Source organism: Rasamsonia emersonii, assembly GCF_000968595.1.
Source record: "Rasamsonia emersonii CBS 393.64 chromosome Unknown ctg1118621760403, whole genome shotgun sequence".
In the NCBI taxonomy this organism is placed as follows: Eukaryota; Fungi; Ascomycota; class Eurotiomycetes; order Eurotiales; family Trichocomaceae; genus Rasamsonia; species Rasamsonia emersonii.
This window is the reverse complement of record NW_013563024.1, coordinates 13,909-28,318: the sequence shown is the minus strand read 5'-3', so window position 1 is coordinate 28,318 and position 14,410 is coordinate 13,909. Positions and strand designations below refer to the sequence as shown.

Below are 14,410 nucleotides of genomic sequence, written 5' to 3'. Positions count from 1 at the left end.
GACAGACCAGCCAGACCTTAGGGAAAAATAGGAATTTATATTATTGTGAATATTGTAATTTGGTATGTTAAGGTATGCAGAAGATGGGGGAAACAAAAAGAGAAGAAGAAAAGAAAAAGGGCTTTTCATACAAGATTATCAGTCATGATACTCCTCTCTCTGGTCCAAAACTAGAGTTTTCTTTCGAATCGAATCAATATCAATCGACCAATTGACCAGTTGACTAGTGATTACGACTAGTCGGCAAAAACACCCCTCAGAAGAGGCGCCACTTGTTTTCTGCTTTTGGCGACGTTCGTCTGGTGCCAGATATGTAATGAAGGCGTGTCGGAGTTGAGAGCAGCAGCAACAGTAGAAGCACTACCTGAAGGATCCTCTTTCCAGTCTTCCAGTCCCAGTTCTGAGGCAAAATCCTTGGAGAAGCGCTTGGTGAGCTCCGCGCAGGCCTCGTCGAGCGCCCAGACGAGAAGTTCCCGATGGAAGGATCCGTCCGTGGACGAGGTGAAAGCCGTCATGACCGCGACGACGTCTAGATCTCTAGATTGCGAAAATATGCGGAGTTTGTCCAGGAATGACTTGGCACCAGAGGAATTTCTTCCAGTTTTGGGCGTGTCATCTTCCTCTTGAGCCTTCTCGACAATCCACGAGATGGGCTTCACCACGCTGCAGATGCCGATCTTCGTCGTGCTCTTCCCAGGCGTCCGTTTCGAGGACTTCTCCACCCAGTCCTTGTAATCTCTCCCCAGCATCTCGTCGACAGTCAGCAAGTCGAGACTGTTTTGCTTCGCATACTGGATCTCCTCGAAGAAGGCGGTGCGATCCCACTGCGGGTCGTCGCCAGCCCGCACCTTGGCTTCCAGAAAAGCAACCGCGGCACGGTCTACATCTGTGACTTTTCCTTCGGCCGTGAGGTTGGTAGTGTCGATCAGAATGGCGGCCAGGGCGAGTTTGGCGGCTTTGGCTTCCTCAATCAAAGACGAGGGAGATGAGTCATGACTCTGGTCAAGCCATAGACCCCGATTCCGCAATTCACGGACAACAAGAGACGTGCAAGAGCCCGGGCCCATCTGGATGATACGTGGCTGGCCTTCAGGAAGTGCTTCGTCAAGGTGGACGAAAGATTCGTCGACATGATGATCGATGCAGCCAATGACAGCAAGGTCCGCGATATCCTGGAGTCCCTCGATAGACCCTTTGCTGGGGGTTTCGGTCGATCTGAATGGCAATGCGTTCCAGTCGACCAAGGTGCTGTCTAAGAGACCCTTGCTGCCTTGATCCTTGGGGAAGTGCTGGAGCAGCTGGCCCCTGAGATCTGCTGCGGTCAGGACATGCTCTGCCAGGAGTTGAGCGACGGCATCATTTTTTCCATCTGGAGCTGCTGCTCCTTGGGTTGACCCATTTGTCGACAGCCAGAGCGCGGTTGCAAACTCTGGTCTCAGTCTTCGCAGTTCCTTACCGGCTGGCACATCCGGCAGGTTGACGACCGGCACGTGGGGTCTCGCGACCGGGGCAGGTTGCTGCTGTTGTTCCTGTCGCGATGCAGTGCGGTCAGCAGCGCTGGAGGAGAAATAGGAGTATATAATCGCGGAGATGATCGAATCTAAGTCTGCAGACGGATTGCCCAGAACATAGACAGGCCGCAGCGGCTGCTGTGCGGGGAGATGGCGCGCATGTTTGAGAAAAGGAAGGAGGCCCAGACGGAGAGGAAAGTGGTCCGGAGGCATTCCTTCGATAAATATTTTTTCATGCGAAATTATATCGCTTTCTCCGGTTTAGTGTATCCTCCCTCCCGTGTATTGTATACCTGTTCTATCCGTGGATGCATTCTAATTCATGTGATAAGCGAAATTGGTCTAATGTATATTTTTCACATTGGTGTGATGTCACCAACGGCAACCACAAACTCACCGCCCGATATTATATATTCAGTCCAGCGTATTCATTATCAGCCAATACAGCAGAATGCGAGAGTAAAATTACAGGGAGCTTTTTTTTTAAAAAAAAAATAACCAAAGTCAAACCCTATCAATCAAGTACGTAATTTCTTGGAGATGAGGTGAATGTACTCGGTGCATATGCAGACAACTCCGATTTCAACGCTGATCTAAACCTCGTATAATAAAAATACAGCCCATTTTCCATTTCTCTTCTTTCTACCCTTTTCTGATGATAATTATACACTCAGCCACCTTCACAAGAAAGCGACAAAGAAAGCGAGGAGAGTAGGAAACGGGAAAAAAAGGCACAATTAACGATAGTAGCTTGAAAAGAAACTCAACACCCCACACCCGCTCCATACAAAGAATTTCAAGAAAGCTAGGGTAGACGCAAGACAACAATCATCACATGAAACAAATCAGAAACAGTAATCCACTCTGGAAACAGACGGAAAAGTCAAGGTGATAAGCCGGTAGTAAGGAAGGAGACCCCGAAAGAAAATAACGCCATTCAGCTTCCTCCCATCGAGCGCCACGAACACCAGATTGAAAAAAATCCCCAGGACAGTGACGTCCCACCAAGCAAACAAGCAGATAGAGTCCGTGGCCACAGAACCATCCCCACCGTGCTAAATGAGAAGAAAACGCCGCACAAAGATACAGACATTATACCGTTATTCTATCACAATCCGAATCGAATCTAGGGGGAAAAAAAGAAGAAATACTTGTAAATCAGAAGTCATCTGCAGGACCTTCGCCGTTGCCTTCAGCTTCGCCGTCTCTGGCAGTTTCGGCGGTCTCACCTTCATGGTCGGAATCAGGACGATCGCCACCGTTGCCAGCATCCAGAGCCTCCAATGCTTCATTGGTATGGGTGTTCTCCATGGGTTCAACGGCATCAGCGTCCTGGTTGGTGAGATCCGCAAATACATCATCCAGATTCTGACGAGGACTGCTTGAAAAAGGATTGTTGGTATCTATATCGACACCAGATGGCCCCTCGTTCTGGTCGCGATTGAAGCTCGGGGGCGGGCTGAAAAGAGGCTGATCCAAGCCTTGATGTGGTGGAGAGCGTGGAGGAAAGGACGGAGACTGCCCCGCAGCATGAGGAAGGAAGGCAGAGGAAGAGGATGAAGATAGCGCAAATGGTGGGCTCGGATCGCGCGCCAGGGAATAGTTTGCCGAGAACGGGTATGGCTGGGATGATGATGATGTACTGGGCAAGGTTGATTCATTGCTTGCTGAGACTGGTGGCCGGTTCTCTTCCGACGACCCAGCGGAGGGCTGTTGAGGTGCTGGCTGAAGAGGCTGTGGTCTGGTCGTTTGGGAGGACTCAAGAGACTTGCGCTTGGCAGCGTTGCTCGTCTTCGGACGGAGATGAGGGGGAAGGTCCTCCGGACGTTCTACGCCCAACTGAGCCATAATCTTCTGTTGCTTCGTTGGACGAGGCTTGCGAGTAGAGAGTGACTGCTCCAGAATCGGCGGGGGCTCTGGTGCCACTGGTGCCCACTTATGAATCTCTTGACGGAAGAAATTAGTCTCGTACGCAAGGAGAACCTCCGCACCCTCGATTTTACGGAGATAGAAAAGCAACGTAGGGATCTCCTCGGTCGTCGTGCAAGCGGCGTTTGTGAAGCTTTGGAGGAAATCCCGGAAAGCGGATGCTTGCTTGATAATGTTGTCCAGGACTTCCTCCTCGTCGGGCTGGAAGGGGAGGTTCGGAATCTCTGCCTGCCATTCCTGAAGATCCTCAAGCTTGGGCCGTGCGGCGTCGCGAGGGATCTTTCTCCGCCAGTCACAGACCGGGCAGGTGTATTTGTCAAATTCCTTGACCTTTCCCCTAGCAATTTTCAGGCATTTGCCATGATACCTGCAGGGCGGGCGTTAGTGATCCTTTTTTTTTTTTAACCCGACCAATGATCTCAGGGGAGATAACTCACCACTCGTGGCAGATCTCGCATTCAATCATCATCCCAGCTTCGGACTGCCTGCAGATGCAAAAAACATCTCTCTTCCGAGACTTACCGCCTTCCCACATGCCTTGATTCTCCAGGAGACCCTCAGGCGTGTTGTCCCGCGACGCGGGTTCGACCGGTGGTCGACAGCGATCTTCCAAGTCGAAGCAGGCGGCATTCTTCTTCTCGACATACTCCATGTGAGACTTGAGAATATGTAGCGGTGCATTTGCCTTGCCAAAGAGCTTCTTGCCTTTCCTCATCCAATCCTCGTGGCGCTTCTGTTCGCGCTCCAGATCAATGGCGCCAACGGGCCGACTGTTCAGCTGTTCCAGAGATTCCATAAGTTCGCGCACCTCCCTGTACTTGGGACGTTTGCGGAAATCCGGATCTTGACTCCGTTCGTAAAGACTCTGGATCTGTTTCTGAGCCTCTCGCTGCTTGGTCAGAATAGCATCGACCTGCGCCAGTGTTTCGGGGGAAACAGGGAACCGCGACGCCTGTGCGGATAGGGCTTCCAGCTGCTGATAATGAACGGCTTCCACAGACATCAATTCCTTCGCTTTGGCCTCCCAGGTCTCTCCGTGGCGACACAGATCCTTGAAATGAGCCAGATCCTCGTTTCTGTCATCCAATCCCAGTTGTTCTCCGGCCTGGATCAACTCTTTACACTCCTGCAGGGTGAGGTACTGATCACGCTTGCGACGGGCCTCCTCGTTCCATTTCATCTGTCGCAGCACATGCTCTAGTTCTTCCACCTCGGGAATGTCCACGTTGAAATTCCGGCTCGACTCAACCAGCTCCTCTACCTCTTGGATCGATCGGAGGTGAGGATTAAGTAGGGCGATATGGACCTCCTGGCGGTATTTCTCGATCTCGCGGGTTTTCTCTTCCAGGGCCGCCATCTGTGGACAGTCGAAGGACAGTTTATCAGCCTCTGCAAGTAGGGCGTGGATATTCTCCACTCTGCGGAGCTCACGGTCGCGTTCTTCAAGCTGGGCGGCCTTGGAAGTGCCTTTACGCCAGGCCTTTTCATTCTTCCTGCGGTTCTGCTGCTTGCGCGTGATGTAGTTGTTGGCTTCTTCCACCCACTTGTCGCACCGCTGAACGAAAGCCGCGAGATCTTGAAGGCCAGGTAAATGATATGGGATTTTCTCACCTTCGCTTAGCAGGCTATGGAGGACCTTCAGTTGCGGTTTTGGTTCATCCTCAAGCACCTTGTCCAACTTTTCCGCCCACGCCTCAGGGATCCTGGCACGGTCTTGGATCTTTTGCACCAAATTCTTCAATTCGTCATCAGTCATCCGGTATCGCAACGTATGGTCCGGTCCCATCAGCCGTTGAGTTTGCGGCTCACCACAGCAGTCGTAAGTCGCTGCGTGTATGAGGCAAAGGGTTCGGCCGGACTTGTGACATCGGAATTGGGTCAGGTAGGTGTAGGCTTTGCAGTAGTGGCATTGGTAGTCTTCTTCAGGCAGGTCCTCGTCTTCGACGACGAACTTCAATTTGCAGTCCCCATCGGCCGACCAGTCCTCACCGCTGAACTTACACTGATGTGCAGCTACCTCTCGGTGACAGTTAATGAAGGCTGCGCGTTGCTCCACTTCACGGTCAGTCGTTCGTGCTAACGCAGGGGCCAACCATTTGGCAGTCTTGATGGAGGTATCTCTAGCAGCCGCTGTCAGCAACAACTCATCATGCGAAAAGCACGGCTGTCTTCTGAAAGCTTGCAATCGCTCGACACCAAGAGCACCAAAGGGCTCCCAGTCTGCGGGAGCAAAGTTGACTGCCTCATTGAAGTTGAAGCCATGATTGAACCCAGCGTGGTAGGCCTGAGGAAAGGTGATGACGAACTGGCCCGCACGCTGATCGAGGGCATAGACATTGACACCGGCCTTCTTCAACTGATCTGGTGGGAGTAAGGTGACAAGTTGGAAGAGGAGGTCTGGTTGTGTCTCAAAGAGCTCTGGCACGGCCTCCCGCATCGCTTTCTCAAAGGCCTCGGCGTCGGATCCTGGGATACCATACCACGTCTTGGTGGCGCCGAAATGCTGGTAGTTGGCCGAGTATGCGTAGTGGTCTTCATTGTGCCAGCAAAACGTAGAGAAGCACATGCCCACATACACCCAAGGGACCGTCATACCGGAGATATCTGATTTAATGTGTCGGAAAAGCGAGTCCTCGTGGAAAGGAAGCACGTTTAGATTCCAAGGATGAGTCGAGTATGGATCAAGAGGATTCTTCTCCACCGTCGGAAAGCCACTGCCGTGCGTCGTGGAATGGATATCGGCACCGTACTCGACCTCAACGGTCTCCGTGAGACTTTCCACCAGCCGCCAGAATTCACGTTCAACGTCATCCTCGGTTTCACGCCGCTGAGTGTTCAAAACTGGATCGAAGGGCATCCGTGGAGCAAAATAGTTCTTCTTGAAATTGTTCGCTTTCTCTTGAAACTGCTTTAGAGAATAGATACCGCCCTCCTCGAAGCCGTATTCACCAGTGCCTACCAGACATTTGGGGCAGTGCCAGTCATTCTCGGGAACAGCATTCAAGGGGGGATCGACGCAGGTTCGGTGATATCCATTATCACAGCTGTCGCAAACGAAAATGGACTCAGGGTTATCGGTCTTGCCACATGCTTCGCATTTCTAGGCGAGGTTAGTCAGAGTAACGGGATAGGAATGGGTGAATGTCATCACATACATTGCCAGTCTTGCGAGTGCCATTCTTCATCCGTGCCCGGGACGGGGCCGGGCGGAGGAGACTCATATGGGACCCAGCCACTGTCGGAGGCGCATCTATCATGATGCAGTCAGCATATCAAACGAAACTTCCTTCGAAAAAGATGGGAAGTCACGTGGGCAGTGAATCCGGGATATGTAATACACACCTTTACGTAGTCTTTTACTCCTCCGGCCAGAGCTCTCGGCATCGCCCGTTTCTACCTGCGGACTGCCACTCAGGCTATCATGACTTATAGCACGTTTGAGGGGATGATCCCCATGACCATTGGTAACCGGGGTCGAGTTTGTCCCTGTCTGCTTTGCATCGACACTGTCCCCTCCAGGATGTGGGGCAATGGTCTTGGGGGTCGGCGTGCCATTCTCCGTCTCACGCTTCACCTGGGGACCATTGTTCACTGCCACAAACGAGGGCGACTGATTGACTGGGGTAAAACCTCCCGGTTTGGCATTGACGGCCGTGAATCCGGATGAACCAGCAGGTCGGGCGGAAGCCGACTCGGCCGAGGATGGCGTAGGCCGGTCCGGAGTACCATCTGTCTCCGTGGACGCATTCAACGTACCAGAGGCCCGCACGGCCGGCGAGTCCTGACGAGCATTGGATGGTGTGGAGGAGAGCGGGCGTTTGTTCATGGGCGAGTGGCTTGGGGATGGCGTGTAAGGGCCACCTTGTTCGAGCTCCAGCTGCTGCTGCACACCTGGCTTGGCAACCTTCAGGTACTCCTCATAAGGCTGCAGCCATCTTTGATACGAGTTCTTGAGCGAGGTGGACAAGGACGACATAATCTTGCCGCTATAACCCAGATCCCGACCAATCTCGGCCCACTTCTTCAACTTGCATACCTGGTCAAAGCCCCCGCGGACCTCAACCGCCTTCTTGAGCTTGTACAGGTCTAGTGGCCGTTTATCCACGCTTGGAAACCGATTGAGGTTGGTACCTTGCTGTTTGTGGAACTTGGCGAGCTGATCGAGGTAGTTCAGGTTCGCACGGGTTCCTGGTTCTGGGTCAGAACGGTGGTCCTGGGGAGCTCTGCCGACAGCAACATCCGCTGAACGCTGGGGCATACCTCCTTCGACCGAATTCAGCTCCTGGCGACGAGTCTTGAAGTGGAAACGCTGGAGGATCAGACCGTTAGCACGTTCCATGACAAACCTCGGAGTCTCAAGAGTGAGGAGATGGTAGGTATTCTGGGCAAAGGGATCTCGATCGGGACAGGACTAAAAGAACGAGTTGCTTTTCGATGGACATACCTCCGTGTCTATAGCAAAAGGAGGATTCCAGCTGTCAGGAGGAATAATCCTGCAGATGCCGTATTTCCGCCCCTCGGGAGCAATCTTGCGGATATACGCCATGGGATCTTTGAACTCCTCCTCAGTGGGACGGAAGGTGGGAGCCTCGGGCAAGCCATGAGGGCGGACGCGCTTGGTGGGTTCCCGAGCAGCATTGGGTTGTCCACGCCGCTCGACGGTGGACAGGTCGAGAGGCGCGGACCGACGGGCACTCAACGGGACATTGTGACCGTAGGACGGATAAGACGAATTTGGGCGTTGACGAGTCGACGCGGACTGCGCGTGTGAGGCATTTGCTCCCGTAGACGCGGAAGCAACCATGTCTTCACGACGGGGGTAGGGAAAGGCTTGGGGAGAGAGAAGGAGAAAACGATGCCGGGTCTATCAAGGGCGGACGGGTTGATAGGAAGTCGGCATCGGAATATAGCGACGAATCAACCAAAGGAGGGAACACGATCTCCAGGGCCGTGTAACCACGGGAATGGAGGAGAAGACTGGGGCTCGAGGGAGGTGAAATGCAAGATGGGAGAACGACAGTGAGAGAGAGGCTCTGGAGCCGGAAGAAGAAAAAGCTGGGAAGCGGCCGGGAGGACGAGGAGGAGCAGCCAGCAATGGGCAGAGGTGTAAGCCTGGAGGGCTGGTGGATCGGGGGATCTGAGGGCGGACGCTGGCTGCCCAGAGTCATGAACTCGGCGGCCGCGCCTGTCCTGTGGGAGGCGCCCAAATTAGCCTTCCAGCGCCTGCCTGATAGGCGGCCAGGCGCCAGTCCGGCCGGTACCGAGGTGACCTGGATACCGTACGGAACAGGACGTAACGGGGCCGCGGGCGGCTGGGACGGCGCCGAGTGGCAAAAATACAGAGTACGTACGCGGCTATGACATTTATTACGCGATCCGAGTACCTGCCTCCCGATGACACGCATGTAATCGAGGAAGAGCAAGGTACCCGGGCGTGCCTACCTAAAGTAGACCACCGCGACGACGCCAGTAGGGCTACGCAAACGGAAGGAACAGGTGACACGATCGCCGCCGGCCTCTGCTGCGGATGTCGTGGTCGTCTCCTGCCGCAATTATGGGCAGCGACATGTCCCTAGTCCCAAGCCTGGTTCGTGCATTAATTGACCTGTGGCTTTGATCCTGCGGTTACAATTGGCCCTGCAGACTGCCCAGCTTTAGTAATGCCATCATTATCGGGGAAAGGCATGCCACGGAACCCCAACCTCAGGCCGTGTGTGATACCGGGCATCAGCCCTGGTTCGGTTCCACGCGACGAGGTCGTTTACATCAACCATGAATCCAGACCTTCCTGGCAAGGTTTCTAACCGTGGCGTGTGTCTGTGTGGGATATACCCGGGCGAGCCACGAATCAACACTCAACTATTGCCTAAATATCTCTCCATCTAGCGGTTTGAAACCTCGAAACTAATACCTTCTTTCCAACAGATCGCAGTCCTAGCCATTCTGAAAGAGGCTCGAATATGCTTGTGCTTTTTTTGTCGGAGACGGGCTCTTCAATTGCCAAAGACTGCATATTGTCTGCCTCTGATAGGAAACGACTATTACTGCTCTAAAAATACTGTGGATCGAATCTCATGCATCTCAGTACAACAGCATCGCATGCTGTCTGTGGATGTTACACGGCGATCATGCCTGCTCTCCCTGCCGAATTTATTTAATTACAGGTACTCTGTACCCCCAGTTAAAGATTTAGATATGTCCTGTGAGTCATGGTCACTGCTTCAGCTGAAACCATCAAAATGGGGCCATGATCTTTTTATATCTGCTGCAGCTTTCCAAATCCATGCAGCCATTATGAGAAGGTGTCTGAGGAGAAGTTTTGTTTCATGACCCGTTGGTCAGATGCGGTTCCTTGAAATTGATTTTCGAGAGGCTCGGACATCGTTGCAGGTTAATTCTGCCCAAGATCTTGGCCATTGTCAGACGGAGTCACAGTACATCGGAACCTGCAGGTCTCCAAGTAAAACATTGCTTCACCAGGAACGTCAGGAAATATAGGACGTCTAAATACTAAATCTATAGAATGTATCACTACTCATTACTATAACCTAGCCAATGCGCATGTCCATGTCGAGATGTTGATCACGTGACAGCGCGGTATCTCCCTGCAGACAACGCGTCTCGTCTTCGTCATTTCGCGTATTCGATTGATGGAGGTTCCGCTGAATGGCCATTTTGTTTGACATCATTATTGAAAATTACAATTTTGGGTCTCTATAGTTACAGAATCAGGGATGATCAACTTAAGTTTTTCACCCTACCTATATGCCTAATTGCAAAGACTAGGTCGCATTGAGATCTGGCTCCCACCCAGGATTCGCTGCCAATGGCTTCGGCCCCATCCACTTTCACCCAGGACGAAATTTCGGCACCAAAACCGATCCCTGCATTTTACTGCTGCTATCTCCTGCGTTCCACGGTCAGTCATGCCTCGCTGTATGTTGGGTCGACGCCCAACCCTGCCCGACGGCTGGCGCAGCACAACGGCGTCGCCAAAGGCGGGGCAAAACGGACCGCGCGAGACAAGCTGAGACCGTGGGAGATGGTGGTACTTGTGGAAGGCTTCATGAGCCGGATTGCGGCTTTGCAGTTTGAGTGAGTATCTTGCGTACGCTTTTTGAGTTTGTCCGCGTGTTGTTTGGACCTTTGTCTGTAGCGCTCTATTCGCTGATATCGCATGGTCACATTCAACTAATGAGTCAAGGCAGATGGTCATGGCAGAACCCAGGGGATTCTCGCCATATAGAATCGGACGAAGACTCCTCGGGTCATGCGTCAAATGTCCCTATTGACCCTCCGACAGGGACAGGGAAGCGAGGTGGCCGGCGCCGCAAGGCCAGGTCATTGACCAGGCATCTCGCGGATCTCCATTTATTACTGCGCTCTCCTTACTTTTCAAGATGGCCATTGACTGTGCGGTTCCTCTCTGAGGACGTTTACCGCGTATGGAGGGGATGGTCAGAACGGGTCGATGGCCTCCTCCCTGACAATATAGAGGTCAAGCTGGATACGACACCTCAATATGCTGACGTGAACGCCCCTCTTCGGGCAAATGGTGTCGCTCACATCGATGTTACTTACAATGATATGAAAGAGCACTTGGAAAAAGCAATGTTTCTGTTGGATGACTCCGAAACCCTATTGTGTGGCGTTTGCAGGGAACAATTGGTATTGCAGGATGACTTGGTAGTGGTGTGTCCACGGACGGACTGTCGCTGCGCGGCTCACATGGTCTGTCTATCTAGACACTTTCTAAACGATGCGGGGGAGTCTAACCAATTTATACCCACTTCTGGTACCTGTCCTGCTTGCCAGTCCACTGTCACATGGTCCTCATTGATGAAGGAGCTGAGTCTGCGACTCCGCGGTGAAAAAGAGACCCAGAATATCTTCAAAACAAAGCGCATGAGAAGATTGAACCCAGGAAGCAGGAGCGCCGATCGAGACAAGAATTGTGTCGACTATCCTCATGACCAGCAAAATCTCCCCGATCGATCTGTGAGCACAGATACGACAAACAGTATCCAGGCGGATGATGATGATGATGATGGAGTGAGTCCTGAAGACGATTTATACAACGAATACGACCAGGATGAGTTACTTCTAGACGAGAATTGGATAGAGGAGGTAGACGTGGAGTCTGATTCTGATCCCACCGACAACCAAGCGGAACTCAAGCCAGCACAGTCCAGAGTCGAGATAGTAATCGAGGACAGCGATTGGGATGATGTGGAGATTGTGGAATGACGGACTGCTAGCGGCAATGCTTTCGGGGCTTCAAGACGATTTTGTACTCTCTCCGCTGGGAATGAACGACCATGGGCCGAGTTTTCTCAATGGCCCGATTGCATCTACATTCTTCATGCATTCCAGAACGGGTTCCAGAATATCCTGGGCGACCTCGTCGACCGGTCTTCCAGCATCGATGATACAGATTTCATCGTTATGCGGGAGCTCCAAGAGCGAGAGGAACAGCTCCCTCACACGTTTCTGCATTGTGTCGGTTTCGTAGCGCTCCACACCGAATCCACCCCTCTTAGCAGCCTCCTCTGGTGATATGCTCAGGAACAAGCACAGATCAGGTCGTGGCAATCCAACCTCTGGCTGCCATGCCCATTGAAGCGACAGGTTTGGATTACCTTTCGCGGCTGAGTAGACCGCCCCGGAGAAGGAGTAGCGGTCGACAATCACGGTGATACCCTTGGCAATGTCCTGCTGGATGCTCTGGGCTAGTTCCCACCGGTTCGCGGAGAAGAGAAGGTGGATGGAATGGTCGTCCAGTTGCGACTGGCCGCGTAGATAGCTATCGATCAGCTTGCCGATAGGCGTGCTTCTGTCTGCAGAGAGTGTTAGATTGGAGCATGTCGAGTCTGGCTCAGGATACGAAGTCTGGCATCGTAGATAGAGTACCTGGAAAGCGAATGTACTTGGCTTGATGGCCCATTGCCAGCAAATTGCGATATAGCAGCTCGCACTGGCTGGATTTCCCCGCGCGGTCGAGCCCTTCCACCACGATAAGAGCTCCGCGTTTGCCCTTGTCGCTCTCAGACAACTCTGCTGCCATCTTGAATGCTGTCGCCCTCTCGAGAGACTGGACCCTGCAGTCGCCGTCTCACACAATTGTGATCGTGCTGGGTGAGCAAAACCGTTTGAGAGGGGCCTTGCCTTTCCAGGCGGTCAGCGCGAAAGCACGGAGTAACAGGTAAATTAATAAACCTCCGCGCCGCGCGGATGCAGGATCTCCGTCCTTAGCCCCTCCTTGCTATACTCCGTACAGAGTACTTCGATTTCTCTGACCAGCGACGACGGCAATGGGGCCCGAGAGCCCGTCTCAGGAGGCTCCTGAGGAGATGACGAGTCCCTTCAGTCTGCTGCAACCCGCCCCATCAGTCCTTGCTCCACGCGTGGGCAAGTTTGCTGTCCCTGGCAGAAAAGCTATACAGACGCCGCACTATGTCGCGATCACCTCGCGGGGTTCCGTTCCCCACCTTACGCACGATGTGGTGCGCGATCACACCACGATTGGGAGCCTGTATTTTGGATTAGAAGATTGTATGTACAGTATCGTAGAAATCTCTCGCATATATGCTACTAAATTTCTCAGTGGCTGACCACCATCAGTGCAGTTCTAGAGAAGGCTCCCAACGAGGTTCCTCCCATATACAAGGTGCCCAGGGCACTGCACGAGTCGGCGCTCCGGAAGTTTGCGTGCCTGCAGGATGATATCCTCCTCGTCTTGGGCGCGCGGAGGGTTCCGCCCATCGTGTGCCCTCCAGCGAATACGGACAACTCGATCGGGATCCTCACGTCCTTCGGATACCGCCAGCTAGAGGCGGAGCAGTACATCGAAGCGGTGCAGAAGCTGCGACCGGATGTGGTCGTCGGGCTGGCGGACCTCGTGCTGGGTCAAAAACCTGGCGTCAAGAGGCGCGAGAAGATGGTAGATCGGACGCATGCGTATACCCGGGATGCGACGAGGCAGTTGTACGAAACCGAAGACGGTGCCGAGTCTGATTTGAAGAAGACGTTGTATTTTGCTCCCGTTCTACCGTTGGAAAATACCCAACAGACGCTGTATCTTGGAGACTTGGGCGATGAGCTGCGAGAGCACATTTCGGGTCTGGCTCTTTACGAGTCCTCGTCGCTCTCCGTCGTCCCGGAAGAGCTGGGCGACTTGCCTCGCTTGTCGTTCAGCGAGCCCAAGACCCCTCAGGAAGTGCTACGGGATATCGCACTCGGAGCAGACCTCCTCACCATCCCGTTCATCGGAGGCATGTCGGATGGAGGAATCGCATTGGATTTCGTCTTCCCTCCGAAGAAGGAGGAGCACAAGGAAGATCAGCAGGACGAGCCGAAACGAAAAGCCCTAGGAATTGACCTGTGGTCGCCTTCATACGCAACCGATCTGTCCCCACTGGTGCAAGGATGCGAGTGCTACGCATGCACGAAACACCATCGCGCCTATCTCCGACACCTGCTATCGGCGCGGGAGATGCTGGCGTGGACCCTCCTGCAGATCCACAACTACCATACCATGGACCGCTTCTTCGCGGCGGTCCGGGAGAGCATCGCAAACGGCACATTCGAAGAGAGCGTGGAAGCCTTCGAGCGGACCTACGAGTCATCTTTACCGCAGCAAACGGGACAAGGGCCGAGGTATGTCTACGAAACGAATCTCCTCTCCTCCTCCTCTTCCAGCACATCGAAATCGAATCCCACGTAATAGCTGACAATGTTTATTTGTTTTTTTCCAGACTACGAGGCTACCAAGTCCACCCCTCCGGCCCCAGCGAACCAAGACGAAATCCTCGCGCCTACGGCCGCTTAGACGACAAGGCCGAGAAGTTCGCCGAGGCATTACAGTCGTCTGTGGCGACGCCGGATGCAGACGCGGAGGAGCTTCAAGAGAGTGGTTTTGCGGAGAAGGAATGCTGATAATAAAAATAATAAAAAAAAGGATAGATATACAT

General features: G+C 53.2%; 4 protein-coding genes across 4 annotated transcripts; 2 read left to right on the top strand and 2 right to left on the bottom strand.

Annotated features, from left to right (window-relative positions):
* Window positions 1–236: 236 nt before the first annotated feature.
* On the bottom strand, window positions 237–1,724 carry T310_6402 (Exopolyphosphatase; the record flags this gene model as incomplete). The annotated part of the gene is made up of 1 exon (XM_013470777.1): window positions 237–1,724. The coding sequence occupies one exon, from the start codon at window positions 1,722–1,724 to the stop codon at window positions 237–239; it is 1,488 nt and encodes a 495-aa protein (XP_013326231.1).
* A 945-nt stretch (window positions 1,725–2,669) lies between these two features.
* On the bottom strand, window positions 2,670–8,244 carry T310_6401 (PHD transcription factor (Rum1); the record flags this gene model as incomplete). Its single annotated transcript, XM_013470776.1, has 5 exons — window positions 2,670–3,807; window positions 3,878–6,540; window positions 6,596–6,690; window positions 6,783–7,851; window positions 7,885–8,244. The coding sequence occupies 5 exons, from the start codon at window positions 8,242–8,244 to the stop codon at window positions 2,670–2,672; spliced, it is 5,325 nt and encodes a 1,774-aa protein (XP_013326230.1).
* A 290-nt stretch (window positions 8,245–8,534) lies between these two features.
* Window positions 8,535–11,687, top strand: T310_6400 (Structure-specific endonuclease subunit slx1; the record flags this gene model as incomplete). The annotated part of the gene is made up of 5 exons (XM_013470775.1): window positions 8,535–8,783; window positions 8,937–9,027; window positions 9,472–9,642; window positions 10,238–10,535; window positions 10,649–11,687. The coding sequence occupies 5 exons, from the start codon at window positions 8,535–8,537 to the stop codon at window positions 11,685–11,687; spliced, it is 1,848 nt and encodes a 615-aa protein (XP_013326229.1).
* A 1,064-nt stretch (window positions 11,688–12,751) lies between these two features.
* On the top strand, window positions 12,752–14,375 carry T310_6399 (tRNA-guanine transglycosylase; the record flags this gene model as incomplete). The annotated part of the gene is made up of 3 exons (XM_013470774.1): window positions 12,752–12,992; window positions 13,067–14,096; window positions 14,195–14,375. 3 exons carry the CDS (start codon window positions 12,752–12,754, stop codon window positions 14,373–14,375), a joined length of 1,452 nt encoding a protein of 483 aa, XP_013326228.1.
* Window positions 14,376–14,410: the final 35 nt, after the last annotated feature.